Below are 18,527 nucleotides of genomic sequence, written 5' to 3' on the forward strand. Positions count from 1 at the left end.
TATTAAAGATGTCCACATTCTGACTGTATTAAAGATGTCCACATTCTGACTGTATTAAAGATGTCCACATTCTGACTGTATTAAAGATGTCCACATTCTGACTGTATTAAAGATGTCCACATTCTGACTGTATAACAAACAATTTCTTTGATTAACAAATTAATTAATTTATTTACATTGATGTGAAGGTTTTTTCAGTGTCAATGAGGATGGGATACTACGTGTGACCAGCTCGTTAGCCTACTTGGCACCTGGACTCCACCATTTTAACATAACCCTCAACAAAGATTACAAAGACGATCGATTTCGTACAATTCTTCAGATTTCTCTGACTATTAGAGGTACAAGAATTTTTTAAAAACTTATGAATAATAATACAGACACATTCTTTCATCTTCAAGTCAGTGGCCTATTTGAAATTATTCTTGTTATATCTATATTTATTTATTTATATTAATTGATGTATTTAAGTTTTAAATATAAACGTTGTGAATATGTTTACAACAGCAAGCTGCACACACACACAGACACACTTAGATTTACTTAGACCTACATCCTCCTGCACCATTAGGCACCTAGAGTGTCAAGCTGTCTCCATAGAAATCTGTCTCCATAGAAATCTTGTCTCCAGCAATGTTTGTCCAGTACAGTATTAAAAGTAGTTAACTTACATAAAAATAAAACAAAGATATTTTAACAGAAGCCTTGTTCAATCTTGCAATATTTCGTTCTTAATTTGGCAGTCTTTGAGTTTGTGTGAAAACACTAACTCTCGTTGTAATTTCGTTCCTGTACAATAGTATTCAATAAAACATTTTTAATTTTATCTTCTCCACCTATTGAACACAATTTTTTATTTCCATTTTTTTTTAATATTTTGTTTTCCTTCTATTTGTATTCTAATCCCCAGACCCAACACAAGAAAGTGGAGACACCACAGTACCAACAGAGCAGGAGGACACAACTGAAACCACTGAGCCTATGTCTACTACAACAACAGTCTCTGACACGCTTAGGAATACTACACTTTTTTACTATCCAACTCCATCGGCATCTAGGTACATAACAACAGCTACCTCAGCAAACTCAACTTCATTTGTCACCTCAAACCTTTTCAGCACAGCTTCAACACCTTCTACACCCACATTTGGCTCCTTGAGCACAGTCACATCGATTGGACATAATAGCACATTTGCATCTAGTGGCTACTTAAGCACAATAACATCTAGTCGCTATGTTAGCACATTAACATCTAGTGACTACGTTGGCACATTAGAATCTACTGACTACGTTGCTACTTTAGCATCTAGTTTCTACGTAAGCGCGCTAACATCTAGTAATCCATTAACATCTAGTGATCCCGTTACCAAATTAACATCTAGTGGCTATGTTAGCACATTAACATCTAGTGGCTACATTAGCACATTAACATCCAGTGACTACGTTAGCACACCAGATTCAACTAATCATGCTAGCGTAACAAACACGAATACTGTTTTGAACACTTCAGTCACAACATCTGGTACAACGCCAACTGTTTCTTTGGGATTTACATCACAAAGTGAAATGATCACTTTCCCTGTTTCTTTAAGCACAGCAGCAGATTCTTTGATTACACATTCACCAGTTGATCCATTTTATATAACAACAAAAAGTGAAGATTCTATAATGACAAATACATTGAGTAATCCAGTGTATACATCAAAAGCAAGTGAAGATTCTATAACGACAAATTCACCAAGTGATATAGTGTATTCATCAGATTCTATAATGACAAATGCACCTAGTGATCCAGTGTATTCATCAGATTCTATAATGACAAATGCACCTAGTGATCCAGTGTATTCATCAGATTCTATAATGACAAATGCACCTAGTGATCCAGTGTATTCATCAAACTCTAAAATGACAAATGCACCTACTGATCCAGTGTATTTATCAGACTCTATAATGACCAATGCACCTAGTGATCTAGTGTATTCATCAAACTCTAAAATGACAAATGCACCTACTGATCCAGTGTATTTATCAGACTCTATAATGACCAATGCACCTAGTGATCCAGTGTATTCATCAAACTCTAAAATGACAAATGCACCTACTGATCTAGTGTATTTATCAGACTCTATAATGACCAATGCACCTACTGATCCAGTGTATTCATCAGATTCTATAATGACAAATGCACCTAGTGATCCAGTGTATTCATCAAACTCTAAAATGACAAATGCACCTACTGATCCAGTGTATTTATCAGACTCTATAATGACCAATGCACCTAGTGATCTAGTGTATTCATCAAACTCTAAAATGACAAATGCACCTACTGATCCAGTGTATTTATCAGACTCTATAATGACCAATGCACCTAGTGATCCAGTGTATTCATCAAACTCTAAAATGACAAATGCACCTACTGATCTAGTGTATTTATCAGACTCTATAATGACCAATGCACCTACTGATCCAGTGTATTTATCAGACTCTATAATGACAAATGCACCTAGTGATCCAGTGTATTCATCAAACTTTAAAATGACAAATGCACCTACTGATCCAGTGTATTTATCAGACTCTATAATGACAAATGCACCTAGTGATCCAGTGTATTCATCAAACTCTAAAATGACAAATGCACCAAGTGATCCAGTGTATTCATCAGATTCTATAATGACAAATGCACCTAGTGATCCAGTGTATTCATCAGATTCTATAATGACAAATGCACCTAGTGATCCAGTGTATTCATCAGATTCTATAATGACCAATGCACCAAGTGATCCAGTGTATTCATCAGATTCTATAATGACAAATGCACCTAGTGATCCAGTGTATTCATCAACAAAACTTGCAGATTCTATCAGAAAAACTTCTTCAACCATTTCTTTGAGCACACTAGTAGCAAGTGAAGCCTTCAGCTCACTGTCATCTACTAACATTTTAAGCCATACATTAACAATCACTTTCTCCAGCACGTCTAAATCCATTGATATGTTGAGCACATCAGCCACGTCATTTCAACTTACAACAGCTAATTTTTTAAGCACAACCGAATCAACATATTTTTTTAGTTGGTCAACTCAGAGCACACCAACCTTGACACCAGAAGTGTCCCAGATTTCAGAGTCTCCTCTCATCACCCCTACAGCTACGGTGTCACTGAATTCAGTGTATACAACGAGTTCTGATTCACAGATGCCTTCAACTTTAGTAGTCGACCCTACCAGCACACCGGTAAGGACTCTATAAGTCAAAGTCGCATTGACATGATCATTATCACTGTTAAATAATTTCGTTACTTGTGAAATGTTTTTCATGTTTAGGATGTTCCATCGGAGTTGAAGATAACCTACCTCCGAGTCCAAACCTCCCGCAACACGACGAGGGCAGGGTATGAACCTGGGACCATGGAGACTACCAAACGGCAGTCCAGCGCGCATACCGCACGACCAGGCAGTCATACTTAATTCATATTTGTGTCGGTTGACTGGTGAGCTAAAGTTTCGGGATGTAAGATCAAGTAACAGCGAACTTTTTATTTCATCCCATTAAGGTAGACTTTATTGCGTAAATGACCATAGATAGGTAGAGACAGAGGCGTAGCAAGGATATAAGCTGCTTGGTGCGGCAGCTCTTTTTTGATGACCTCCAAACATACAACAGCAAAACAATACAACACCGAATTGATTTTTATAGTAGAATTTCTTCATTAATCACCTATTAGAAACCAATTTTAGAAAAAGAAATTAATCTTATATGCTTTCGGGTAACAAAACAAACGATTGGCATAGTGAGTCATAAATTAGTGGGTTTTTTTTTTATCTAAAATAATTTTTGATCATTTTTTGTCTAGAAACACTTATCTCCCTTGTTACCACATTTACTCTCATTGTCAGAAATAAGCAAATAAGTTGATACTGTATTTAGCGACTTACTTACTTAATCCTGTGTACTCTCAGGGGAACATAGGGCCGCAACCACACCTCTCCACCGAACTCGGTTAAGAGCAGCTTTCTTCATCTGCTACCATGTCATTCCAGTACCCATCTGTATGACTAGTAGCTAAGAACTTTAAACAGTTTATATCAAATTTATGTGGTAAAAATTTTGTACACGTTATTTCTCCTACACCCAATCTCAGATCAAGTTGAAATTTCGCACAATTATTTCTTGTACCTGACAAAACAAGAATCAATTTTTATAAAATAACCAATTCGTTAATTAACTGTTGGTAATTAATTATTTGGTATTGAACATGGGAAAGAAATTGTACTTGACAGATGTGGTGATATAAGTAGAATTTTTTTTAAAAGTTAAGTTTCCCTTTCAGATCTTGCGATCTATGGGGCAGATGATGTTACTGTTAAATCATCTGTATCTATAGTCAACGGTTAACGTGCAGGATATATATATATATATGTTTGTGTGTGTTTGCGTGAGTGTATGTATGTGTGTGTGCGTGTACATAATTAATCTTTATTACATTCTGACCCTTCATTCTTTCGGAAGACGTTTACTGTACCCTACAATAGGTTCTTCCTGGAGTTAGTGGAAAAAATTTAAGCTCCCAGCGATTTTCAGCAAGGAAGTCTGGGGGAGCGCTGTTAGCTCTCCTAGCGCGTGGCGGAGCCCCGCCGCCAAGCACTATTTCCGGTATTGAAAGCCAATAAAATGCATATTCTGAGGAATCTACAGTGTAATATCCTGCTATTAAAAGTTTTATTTCAAAAACCTTATGTGCAATTTTTACTGACTTAGATCCTCCAGTGTCGTTCGGCGCATTGGGCTGCACGCTGCTTCTACAAAATTCTGTCACTGGCAATGTCTGAAGCCTCTTCTCACCTGCTTTGGGGACCTCCATGAAAGTGTTGCGCCAAGTTGTCCTAGTTTGGCATATGGTTTCATTGATTGAGACCCGATCTCTATAACTTACTCCTAAATCTGTCTCAGCCATCTTCGTTGAGCCACATTTAGTGTTTTCGGCAAATGACTATTCATTGCTTTTTATTGATGGAGCCCAGCCATTGGTAGAAATGTGTAACCTCTCTTGGCAACGCTCTTGGAATTAGGTTACTGTAGTTTGATTTAGAATTTATATCGAAAAGGGAAGTTTTATCGTCAAAATCATTTGTTGGGGGGGGGGGGGGGTAAACTAAAAACAAAACAAAAACCCCTTTAGCTACGCTAATAGAATTTGTTGACTGTAATTTGCTTTAGAATAAATAAATTTTTGAGCGTGTAATTTTTTTTTTATATATATATTTCGGAAGTGGTTTTAAAATCAATATCTTCCTTATCTACTCTCTTGGAAATTTGGGAATTGTCGTTTTTTTTTTTGTTTTTTTTTTTGGTTTTGTTTGATAGAAGAGGGGGTTTTGACTGCAAAACCCCCTTTTTAAACTCAAAACCCCTTTGGCTGCGCTGGGGCAGGTGATGGTTTAGTATTAAAATTTCAACTAAAATAAATAAAATCAAAGCAAAAAATCAATCACGAAATTCCCCCCCCCCCTTTGGTAGTCGATACTTTGTGTAGAGAAGTAAGTCGTCGCTTACAAGTTTGAAACTAACAATAGATAGCTTTGAAATCTATTTTCATTAGCATATCACTGGCACGTTTGTTGGTATTTGGGCTGGGGGAGGCTTGAGCCATCGAGTTCGAATTTAACTTTTGGAAAAATAAAATTCATGTGAAAAGCGATAACGGTAACATTCACCAAGATACCCTCTTCTTCCTCCCCCACCCCTAGCCTTTTCCCAACTAGTCCAGATAAATGATAGGATCACAGGGCATTTAGAAAGCTAAAAGCATGAAATAGTGCTATTTTTAGTCTAGATCTATTACAAATTTAATTGCTTGACTGATTCAAACGAATTGCTAGAATCACACTTCGATAAGCTCTGTATTTTTAAAGTATTTTTTAAAATGTTTCTTCTATGTTTTTGTTCTCAATGCAAACATTTTAATGCTGAGAGAAATGTTGAGATCTCTAACCAAGTGTGGCCCGCACCTCACACACCTGTCTTGCTACGCCACTGGGTGTATAAAAGCAAAAAAGAAATGAAGTGTTGCACATGAAAACGTATCCAGTTCTCCAATAACACCACAGTTTTCTATGTCTGACCATTGCTTTAACTTGGTATATTGTTTTGACATGAGAGAAACTGCGTACCGTATCGTGTGACTCACCGCACAGTGCGAAAAGCACGGACTTGCAAGACACTTGGTCATAAAAGACATAATAGTGTAAGATGATCGTTTTACAGCCGCTGCCTTCCCAACCTTTCTCCCGTCTTTAATTACACTGCAGGGACCTTCAAAAAAAAGCTAAAGCCATAAATAATAATATAAAACAAAATCAGTGGCGTAGCATCCTTGGCGCGAAGGGGTTCAATGAACCCGGGCCCACAAGCAATAGGGGCCCACAGCTGTGGCGTAGCAACCATGGCGCGAAGGAGCTCATGACGCTTGGGCCCATGCCTCAAGGCCAGTTGGAGCCCACATTAGAACATAGGAAGAACATTTGTTTGTTCATTTGTAACACTTTTAAGTTGTTTAACTCTATTAAGAAGTTGTAAAAACATTTACTTTTAAGACACTATTACTTATATGCAGTCCTAACTGAATCAAACGTTATGACATTGTAATGACACAAGTTGCGTAGAAGTTGAGGTTAATCGGGTTTTTCCTAAGTGATGTGACGAGTAATAAAAGAGAAGGATTGCGAACAAGAAGAGTAACGGACAATACGCCTTAGAGGACGACGCTAGGCTAGCGAAGACAGAGGACTGTGCCCCTTTTTATTGTTCATTAAATTGTGGAAGTTATCAGCCTGCGTTATCAAGTATATTCTTTATTCATTCTGTTGTTGTGTCTTTTACGAACTTGCATGCACCATTAACATCTATAATCATCAACAAAACAGAGGATCAACAACATAATTACTTTTTTTAAGAAAAAGGTACCATCTTTACATTGGAATGTCTTTACATTTAGTTTACTCATTTTTTGACACACACTAAATTTGTCTTATTGGCTGGAGAGGATCACATCAAGATGTTCTTGAACCCGGAGTACTAGTGTGATATTTACTTGTGTAGCAGGCAGTGGTTACGTCCTATAGTCCTCGCATTACTGGAGTGATATTTACCTATGTAGCAGGCAGTGGTTACGCCCTATAGTCCTCGCAATACTGGAGTGATATTTACCTATGTAGCAGGCAGTGGTTACGTCCTATAGTCCTCGCAGTACTGGAGTGATATTTACCTATGTAGCAGGCAGTGGTTACGCCCTATAGTCCTCGCAATACTGGAGTGATATTTACTTGTGTAGCAGGCAGTGGTTACGTCCTACAGTCATCGCAGTAATGGTGTGATATTAAGTTGTGTAGTAGGCAGTGATTACGTTGTATACATCTACAGTCTCTGGCCATCACCTAAATTAAAATTTAACTTAACACTAATAGTCCAATATTTAAACTACATGCTTACATATTACTTCCTAATGTGTCTTAAAACGAATAGATATTAATTAATAATATCGTTTTATCCCGTGCTTTTAAGAATGTGCGCTTATAATACTGTCTCTGACTCAGTCACAAGAAGCACTGGCACTTGATTTCCAACATCAATTTGGTCGAACACCAAGCCGTGTTTATGCCATCTCCCATTTAGCTTGAGCCTGTCACACAAGTCCTGGGTTGGATCCCCATACTAAATGAAATATAGATGTTAAATGTTTTCTTGGAGGTTCAGCGAGTGCCTATTTAAATTTTCCCGATAGAGGATTCCAGCGGTGGTTGATTTTGAAACCAATACGATGCCAATGCCCATACATTCTCATCGTATGACCTCAAAACCATCCATTCGAAGTTTGTTTCTTTGTTTTCTTGCGGTGGTTGATTTTGAAACCAATACGATGCCAATGCCCATACATTCTAATCGTATGACCTCAAAACCATCCATTCGAAGTTTGTTTTTGTCTTTCTTGCGGTGGTTGATTTTGAAACAATGCCCACTCATTCACATCGTATGACCATAAAACCATCCATTCAAATAACTTTTTTTTTTAAAGTTACGATCTTTACATTGGAATGTCTTTGCATTTAGATTACTCATTTTTGTCACACACTAAATTTGTCTTATTGGCTGGAGGGGGGACACCAAGATGTTCTTGAACCCGGACCCACCAAAATGTTCTTGAACCCGGACCCACGGGTACCTTGCTACGCCACTGAACAAAATATACACCTTGACACCCAGCGTCGGGCTTGCTATATCTAGGTCAAATCTGGATCTTAATTGTCACGTACATTTCCTTTATTTGCAGACTCTAGACCTTCCCTTATTAAAACACTTTAAACAGGGGCGTAGCTAGGAATTTTCCATCGTTTGGGGGCCTGGGGGGCTTGACCTCTTTGGGGGCCCCTGCATTTTGCGTAATATTATATTTTTAATGTAAAAATACACTCCTTTGGGGGCCCTCCTCAAGTGGGGGCCGGGGCGATTTTCAAATTCTCCCACTTCCTCCCCTCACCCTAGCTACGCCACTGATTTTAAATAGATATAAATTCTTTGCATTTCAATTTGGCAAGTTATGAAATAGTATAAAAACTATTTTCAATAAGTTTTTTTTTCTTTTGTGATCTATAGGCCTACGTGACTTATAGACAGACCACAGAAAACTTAAAACGCTTTTTGCCTTTCAAGTGAAGTTAAAAATAAAGCATTACATATTACACCCGATATTACAAGTTAGTCTATTCCACAGATCTATATATATAGCTCCTTTTGTCTCGAAAGGCAATGGATGCGCCCAAATGAGTCACTGGTTTTGGCTTAATCTTGAGACGGGCAGAATCTGGTGTGGTTAATCAAGCCAATTCTAGAACGGCAGACTTTGCCACAGTTCGTACATGTGTATGCCTCTGATTCAGGGCTAGCGGACAGGGCAGCTTTCTTTTTTTTCCCTCTTGATTAAGGCCACTTCAATTCTTTTGTTCTCAGCAAAGGTTGTCCCAGCACGCACAGTCTGTCTCCATGCACTCCGGTCTTTGGCTATGTTTTCCCACATACTTTCGCTGATGCCTGTGGCTCTCATGTCTCGCTTGCAGACATCTCTATATGTTAGTCTTGGGCGGCCCTTGGGTCTGACTCCTTCCACAAGCTCAGCATATAAGATATCTTTCGGGATTCTACCATCTGGCATGCGGGTGACATGTCCGAGCCAGTGTAATCTTCTTTGTGTCAGGAGAGCATACATGCTGTTCATATTGGCCAATCTCAAAACTTCCTGATTGGAGACATGGTCCCTTCAAGAATGCCCATTATGCGTCTCAGGCAGCGCAAGTGGAAACTATTCAATCTGTGCTCTTGGTACATGTATGTTGACCAGCTTTCACTGCCATAAAGGAGAGTGCTCACAACACAGGCGTTGTAGACTAGGATTTTGGTCGCTGTGGTCAATTTACCATTTTCCCAGACGCGCTTGGAGAGTTTTGCCAATGCTGTGGTAGCTTTTCCTATCCTTTTTGTCAGATCGATGTCTATGTCTAGGTTACTGACAATTATATATAGTATAAAGGTCTATGGTCTATTCATTTATCTAATATTTAGTTCTAGTTATATTGATGGTTCATTTCAAGTTTTGAAATATTGCAATGACGCAGATAGACATCAGAACCAATAGTTAACAAAGTTAATTCGTTCATGTTTGTAAAGAAAATAATACAACTGGATAAAGATTTATTCCTGTTAGCACTTTCCGCGCCTGCTCCGACAAAAGTAAACTCAAATACACTTCGGTAGACAACAGCTTTGTATGCATGAGGTGTAGCAAAATATGTAGTTCACAACTTAGTTTAGGTAATGAAGCACTGCACTCATTCTTAATCTTTGTAATCGATAACGTTGCCATTAGTATTATTATGTTAAACACGATTCATTCTCTGGCACTGTCACAGAGTCGAGCTTCGTTAGAGTGTAACAAAATTCATTGTAGTCCCTTGAACAGTGTCCACTGAGAAATTTTCTGGTGATGTGGCAGGTCTGCAGCAGTATTGCTTCCAGACAGGCAACGAGAATCTTCTAAGGCAGTGATGCCCAACCTAATTCGACCTGCGGGCCATTTTAATTTCCGACACTCGTGTCGCGGGCCACAAGGCCGAAAAAGTAACAAAAATAAAAACAGAAATGAAACTAATTTTATGAGAAACCCATGTACTTACATTAACAAATTGGAATTTTGATTTTTTTTTTCACGCGTCGGAAAATGGGTTCATTTCTCTCTCTACTTCAAATGTGAGCAACATTTTAGCAAGTTTTAAAACCGACTAATTTTCTTGTCTCTTTGTGTTAAATATTCCCATCAATACCGCTATATTTGCTTCATAATGCTGTTCATATGCTATTTTTTGTTTTGGTTAAACAGCCAGACACTTTCTTTATACAACAAATATGTTGGCTTATTATCATGTTCCAAACAAAAACAAGTATAGATCCTTTCAATTTTTCAGTTACATTTTACATTAAAGTGTTCAATGTCGTGGTACCAATCCATTAGAAAAAAAGAGAGAACCCTAATGTAGATAAAGTTACATTTTTCAACCTTTTTTGGGCAGGAGATGGGGGTGTGGATGATTTTCTTAATTTTGTTTTGGCGTTTTGGCGGGCCGGATAGAACCACGTGGCGGGCCGGATGTGGCCCGTGGGCCGTACCTTGGGCATCACTGTTCTAAGGGATGTTAAAAGCCTTGAAGGTATCTGTGAGGTCAATTCAACTCAATTGTCATTATCCCTTCAGTTGATATAACAACAGGATATATCGTTATGGTAGACAACTTTTATAACCGCTTAATCTCTAAGCTCAGGTTTCCATATTTTCTTTGCTTTTTTTCCATTTCGGTTTTCCTTATATTATGGGATTTCATTGTAGCGTGTTTTTTTTTCTTGTTTGTCAATATACTGCAGATCAAATCTATTGAAATCCACCATTTTGTCAGCTAAAAAGGCCTATTCCAGTGTAATAAATGATCAGTTGACTCGAGAACCTCTTGTGACGAGTATTTGTAATAATGAGTATCCTTCTATGGCCTCCTTCAGTAGCGAAGCGACTATGGATGATCTCATGGAAATGAAATGAATGCCTGGGCATTAGCTGTGGTCAAAACGATGTCGCCCACACATCAGTTCCCCCTCTCCACTCAGCTAATGTATCCAAAGGAACGGCAGTGCCGATACAGTTTGGGGGTCAGCCAGAGTGTAGCACTGGGTGCTGCAAACTGCCTTAGGTTCGCCAGCTCCTGATTTTTCCTCAGGGTTGACTCCCGAAGCCTTTCCCATGATTGGGTATAGCTGCAAGGCAACAGAGGTTTGAATTCAGAGTTTTCCTTCTCCTAAAGTATTGTTTTTAATCAAATTATGTGTCAAAGCCAGGTGTTGGTGTGTTAATTTTGTAACTTGGTTATGGCGACCTAGGTAGGCAGATTCTGATAAAGCTGAACATCCCGTCATTATGTGTTCCATTGCGCATTTCCGCACTTTCGGCATTTGTCAACAACATTGCTATAACAAACCATTTTGTTTCAGTCTAGAGATGCACTGCTTTGAGCCATGTTAAGGACGCAGCCTTGTCATTATTATTACCATGAAATAAAGCCGGGAATTTTCCATGGAATGTTTTTTTCTTCCCATTGGCAAATCTCATGTCCTGTATCATTAAAACAATTTTAACATCAGCATTGTTTAGGTTCAGAGGAGTTGCTTTGGAGTCGTAATTGCTCAGGAAGGAAACTAGTTCATTGATGGAGGCCTGCAGTTTTGGTTATATTTTTAAGTCTTGCACATTACACAATTTGTAGATGCTCTGCAGTCCACGGCCTCCATCCTTCCTGGGCAGGTATTATGGTGGAGGACTTGGGGTGTAAAGATTGAAATTTGGTTAGTAGTTTTCTCATGGCCTGTCAATATCATGTAGGTCGGTGTCACTCCTTTTTTATGACATCGAAAGTGTAAGGAGTAGGCTACTGGGAAGACCCAGGTATTTATTGCAAAATGAGGCCATATAGTTTAGTGTTAAGAATTTTGTTTTCTTTTTGCTTGTTATTATTATTGCACTTTCTTTCCTTCACATAGTCAGGTTGCTGTTGAAATGTAAATATTGAGTTCATAGAAACCAGTTCAGCTTCTCACGAAATTTACATAGCATGTATATAACTCTTTGCTCTATGTAATGACCAGTCCATTTATAATTCTTTGTCTTCTCTAGGTAGTAACCAGTCCATTTTAAATCTTTTTCTCTAGGTAGTGACCAGTACATTGCCACCAGAAAATTGTATTCCAGAAACTGTTGTCCTGACCCAGACTCTAGCTCAAAAGAATAAGACCATTTACAACATTAGTTGTAGTCAGTCTGGAGTAGTCGGTTTGGAGCTACTTAGCAGTGGTAAGAAAGTAGTTTTAATGTCGCAACAATTGTGGTTTGATGAAAGTAAATATAAATGTCACTATATATCTATATAATATATATCTTGTGCGTTTATGTGTATGTCTGTATGACATGTGGTTATGAATTTGTTTTTAAAGATGTGTATAACTCAAAGAAATTAATATTGTTACCTTTTTTTCAATGAGACACATAAAAATATTATTATAAACTACTGCACGTATTTAATTGCATTTTTATTATAAAAAACAAATAGATTCTAGATCTAGTTGAAAACGTATAATGTGCAGTATTAGAGTTAATGTTCTACATAGTGCTTATCATCCAACTTTGTATCAAAATGTCTTTTACTAAATAATGTTTTTAAAAAAGGTAGAATCAACTTCAAATTGCAATTGATGCCGTCTTTGTTATTAATTTTAAAACTGGTTGTACCTTAATAAATGGGATTTGTGGAAGTAGATCTAGAACTATAATCCTAAAAGTAAAGGCTGAAATGATCTTGAGCTGTTTTTAATGGCAGCTACAGAATCAAAATAAGAATCGGCTATCTTTACGCGATGCCAATAAATGCTAAGTCTTTATTAATAATGTTGCAAGGTATTTGTGAGTCTAGATTCAAGAAATAATTGAGGGCCCCCTTCATGTAGATATCTAGGCTGAAAGGAATAAAAACTAAACCAGACTATATCCTGTGTGTATCTGGTATTCCAATGTAGGTATTACCTTTTCAATTATTTCTGGCATTACATTCAATTCATTAAAGACTTATAACAAGTAATGCATTAAATACTCCTTTTTTGTTTTCGGAGACCCTGTGGGTATTAAAGGGTCATATGCCTTGGCCTTGGCGTTACAAGCCCCTATATATACACACCATAGCTGATTACGCTGCTATTGCTCGTTTTCTATTTGTTTTATGTTATGTGTTAGCTGATTTTTTATTTCCAACGTTTATATTTAGGAGAGGCAGGTGATGCTGTGCAATTGATTGGAACATCAATTTTCTTATCTAAAGAACTCCCCAACACCCTGGCCAATTTTACCATCATAGTTGCAGTCAAGTTCGTTGGACGCTCTGACAATTATTCAACAACATTTCTGCTAGGTTAGTGCTGCAATTTTCACACTTGCGATGTTGTCCATAAAATATAAATTTAACTCTTTAACTTTCCTTTTAACAAGAGTTAACTTTCCTTTTAACAATGTATGTCAACAAATTTTACTCAATAGTTTCTAATGTTTACATTAATTAAATAGTAAATAGAAGTTCTATAGCTCTTTTAAAATAATTATAGATAGGCCTACAAAGAGGGATGGGTGGTGGTTGAGTGGTGCTAAAGTGCTTGAGTTCTGAGCCAAGGGATCTCAGGTTCAAATCTCTGTGAAGACTGGGATTTTCAATTTTGAGATTTTAAGGATGCCCCTGAATCTACCCAACTCAAATAGGTAACTGACTAATGTTGAGAAAAGTAAAGATGGTTGGTCATTGCACTGGCCACATGAAATTCTCGTAAACTGATGGCCACAGAAACAGATGTCATTCTTCGCTCTATCAGTCTATAGGTCTGAACAGGTTAATTTAAATATATATAAATATATATATATTCATATGATGGTAATTCTGCAGGAGTTCAAGGGGCAGCCATCTTTGTTATTGTTTAGACTGTAATCTTGTATCTTGGGTTTTCTCTCCAATTTGGGTTTTTGTTTGTTTTTATATTTGAAGCTAAATAATATGTTAGATCTAGCTATACCGGTATCATCTAGTCCTAATAAGTCTATTAATTATTTATTAGACTCATAATGATAATCTAACTGCTAGAACTAGACTAATTACTATATTAATATGCAAGGTTCTTAGTTAAAGGCAATAAAGGTCAATTAATTTTTGGTAATATTTATTGTGGGCCTAGTTAAATTTAGATTCTCTATATCAGAATAATTCAGAATAGATATAGATCTAGACAATATTTAACAATTAAAAAGAAGACAGAACAATAAGAAACGTATTGTATTGACACCAAGTCAAAATTTAAAGAAAAAATAGCATAGCTTTGAAAACACAGAAGTAATGTTAATTCTTGGTATTTTTTTAAGTCACTATCTTGGGATTTCTTTGGAACATAAACAATAACAAAATAGTAACAAAGATGGCTGCCCCTTGAAAGCCTGCAGAATTACCATTATGATGACTTAATTTAACTCGAGTAATGTTAAATTTCCTTAGAAAAACTAGGTTAATTTTTCCATACAAGATCAGGTCATAGTTCACATTACACGCCTAGATAAAAGCTAAATTAAATTTTAAATTAGCTAAGGTAACTATAATATTATAAATAAATGCATTACCATGATAACAATAAACTGATGTGGACAGCTTTTTGAGACTTAGATAATATTGACAATTAAGAGACCATTTGAATGTAATGAAGGTCAGTTGGGGATGGTCAGTTTTAATGGAATACCAACCTATGGAATTGATTTGTCAAGTTTTCAGCTTTATCACATCACCATTTGTATTTAAATACTCATCACACATAGAGGTACTACAGTTACCAACTTATGCCTCCTTTTCTGGGATGTGATTCTATAGATAGAAAATACAGAATATTTCAATGGGTTAATATCTACTTTTTATTGCCATTAACTGTTAATTGGCGTTTATTTAATGAATATTGAGCTTGGATCAGTTGGATAATATACCTATTGTGATATTGCTAAAGCGGTTGTGACCAAAAAATAACACAGAAAACAGATTTTTAAAAGCTTATATCCAAGCACTCCATCTGTCTGTTTGGGGGTAAAAATTTTAAACTGTTTTTTCTCCCACTTACCAATCTCGGATCAAGTTGAAATTTTGAACAAATATTTATTGTTCCTAGTTAAATATGAATAGATAATTTTTTTAAAACAAAATTAACCATTTATTTTATTTATTAGCGATAGTTAATTAAATTAATTTTGTTTGATATATAAAAAGGAAAATAAATCTTACAGTATAGAAATACATGGCTGTAAATGTGGAATTATTTTCTTAGATAATTTAAGCTTTGTTGTTGTTGTTTTTTTGTATGTTTTTATTTTGCTTGTTGGATGCTACTGTTGCAGACCTGCCACTTCATTAGAAAAGTTCTCAGCTATCTTATAGGGTCAAACAGAGTTTATCCCTTAAAGAAATCTTGCTATTGACACTGTGAGAGAATGATTATTTTCTGGACTGCAAGAACTAAGCAAAAAAATTGCTTTTAATACAGTAAAATGATTATAGGTTGAATTACTTACACATTTGTTGTCAGTTGTACACAAGTTTAGCTTTTTTTATTTTAAAGCCTGCCCAGAAACCAGGGAACCTGATGGAGTCATATTTTCACAAGCATGGCCAGAAACATTGCATACTGAAGCTTGCCCTACAGGCTATTCAGGTATTTCCCTACAATACAATGTGTAACCAATGACTTAAAAGAACTAGAATACTTTTAAAGCAATGTAACTTACTGTAGGTACATTAAAGATTTTATTGAAAATATTTATTTTGTGAATAGTGTAGTTTGTTGATGTACTAAATATGACATGGCAGAGGTTGTGGGTTTGAAACATGTTAAACACATTTCTTCTAATAAGACAAAGGACAAAGGTTTACACCTCTCAATGTTGAAAAGGCTCAAAGATATAGACACTAGAAGTTCAATTACTAGTTTATGTGCTTTTGTCAATAAGTTCAAGCAATTTGTTTCTTTTTGAAATCTCATGAAGTGAAATGATGTAAGCTTAAACCTAATGTTCAGCTTAATTATGCATACATGCTAAGCATACAAAGGCATCCAAGGTACCAAGTTGTTGTGAGAAAAATTAGTAAATTATAAGTTCCAATAAAGAATATTTTGTCCCATTGAGTCAAAGTGTGGTATTAGCAAAAACTGACAATAAAAAAAGATTATTTTTTTGTTTCAATCTGGATGGTGGAGTAATATTTCACTTGTATGCATCATTCATTGTTTCAGCACTTATCTTCATACTTTTATTTATGTTGAACTTAAGCATTTGGTTGAATATTCTTTCTATACATTTTATTTGATCTATGTCTGGAAGAATGTCTTTAATCTTAACATTCTTCCATGAGTAGGTACTATTTCAAGATGGTGTACCAAAGATGCCACATGGGAGCCCTATAACATTACAAGTTGTACACGAGGTGTAGATAAAGCTCTTAATATGGTAAGTAACTGTTTTCATTTGTCACAATAGTTGAATAGAAGAAAGAAAAACAATCAAAATTCTCACTTCTGACACCAATATGTTCATACATGAACATTGAGTTGTGGTTCCCAACAGCTAGTCCAACTAAAAACTTATAAGTATATTACATTATTAAACTGAAACTTGAATTAACTCTTTCTCTCCTAACTGACAATACCAATGTTGATTCCACCAGAATGTGGTAAATAATTACGGAGAGAAAGAGTTAAGATTAAACACATGTCTCTTTAAACTAAAATGAACATAACGTTTAAAGCTTTTGACTCAATGTAGATGTAGACCAACATAGAAACACAAGTGAAACTAATTCAAACACAATGAATCATTATCTTGAACAATTTTAAACAAATTACAACTCACTCTAAATTCAAGTCTCTCTGTCACTCATCAACAGCTGGTTCACTCCATCTTTCACTCCACTATTTATCAGTTATGTGTCACAGCATTGTTTGAGAATCACTGTGACAAGTGTTCATTAAGAACACTTAGTTTTCATTTTTCACATGGAATTCTAGACTTGGTCAAATCTCGATTTGGATCTATCCATGTGGTCAGACGCTCAGATCTTACATGGTCCTAGTAGAGGAAGGACATACAATCCATATTGTTTAGAGTACTATTAGACAAAATTATTGAGTGTATTGGATGTAAGAATTTACAAGTGTTTCTGGTATGTAGCCTGTGTATTGTTATTTTATATTCAATAAATTTATCATCTGCTGAGAAGGAAGTTATTTGTGTTTTCTATTGTCTGTTGTGCTACTCTAGTTCCATAATACACCCCCGTCAGTAGAAGTAAAGCAACACAAGAGAAGATAAAACATATTTATTTAGCATACAGCAGACACCTTAATGATTAGTACACTCCTAAGCAACAAAATATTTGTTACACTCAACTAGAGTAGACTTCCTCCTCCTTGCATCAGAGTCTATTGAGCTAAGCACACACACACTTCATAACTCAAAAAATATATTATTTGAATTGTGAAAAAAAAACATATGCTTTGATTTTTCATTATTGTGTGTTGTTTTTTTTCCAGCTGGACCAACTCAATTCTAGTTCTCTTAACATGTCTCTGGTCAAAGAAATTATCAAACTGGCTGATCCTCAAAAACCTGTCAATAATTCAGAGGACTTCAAGAATCTCTTGACAATTCTAAATAGACTGAGCATTACTTTCAAAGACTCAGATGCTCCTTTAGACTTTGACTCTTTCCAGGTAAGGCATTATAACTTCTATTTCCGCATTCTCATGTCGATTTACCAGGAGGTCAACAATTCTCAAAGATAGATTGAAACATTTGGTAATTCTTGCTATTGAGCGGGATCTATGTAGGAAACAGAATTATTATTATATACTGTATGACTTTGCTATACGCAAGGCTCGTAAAGTAATTCTGTACATAGTAAAGAATGAATGAAATGCAAAGATGAATTTATTTTCTAATACAAACTCTTAAATTTGACTTTGTCCCCGCGAAATACGTTTCGAATAGGGCCTCACAATGCCTTGCTATTTAGAGTTTGTAAAATGTTTGTTTGTAAAATGTTTTACATGTTTTGGATGTTCCTTCAGAGTTGATGATAGTTTACTTTTTAGTCCAAACCTCCCGCAAGACGAAGGGGGATGGGAGCGGGCTGGGTTTGACAGTCCAGCGCGCAGCCATCCATAGCGACGTGTGAATATCCACGTGTTCTCTCCCCCCCCCCCCCCTCTTGTTATTTCAAATAAGAACATAAAACTAAAATGTTATTTAACCTTGGTTAGGCCAATAATAGAATATGCATCCTCCGTTTGGGACCCCTCAACTCAAGATAACATTAAGA

At 36.2% G+C, this 18,527-nt stretch overlaps 1 protein-coding gene across 11 annotated transcripts in view; it reads left to right on the forward strand.

Moving 5' to 3' along the window:
• LOC106060536 (adhesion G-protein coupled receptor G6-like) overlaps positions 1–18,527 on the forward strand; it is a 103,017-nt gene that overhangs the window by 62,349 nt on the left and 22,141 nt on the right. For 10 of the 11 annotated variants that reach the window (XM_056031595.1, XM_056031591.1, XM_056031594.1 and 7 more), the window contains 7 exons: positions 189–341; positions 911–3,234; positions 12,298–12,439; positions 13,404–13,547; positions 15,772–15,864; positions 16,566–16,657; positions 17,740–17,919. In XM_056031595.1, the coding sequence (XP_055887570.1) occupies positions 189–341; positions 911–3,234; positions 12,298–12,439; positions 13,404–13,547; positions 15,772–15,864; positions 16,566–16,657; positions 17,740–17,919 (3,128 nt within the window). The remainder of the gene's footprint in view (positions 1–188; positions 342–910; positions 3,235–12,297; positions 12,440–13,403; positions 13,548–15,771; positions 15,865–16,565; positions 16,658–17,739; positions 17,920–18,527) is intronic. The other variant, XM_056031600.1, reaches the window with a different exon arrangement.

Source organism: Biomphalaria glabrata, chromosome 6 (assembly GCF_947242115.1).
Source record: "Biomphalaria glabrata chromosome 6, xgBioGlab47.1, whole genome shotgun sequence".
Lineage (NCBI taxonomy): Eukaryota > Metazoa > Mollusca > Gastropoda > Planorbidae > Biomphalaria > Biomphalaria glabrata.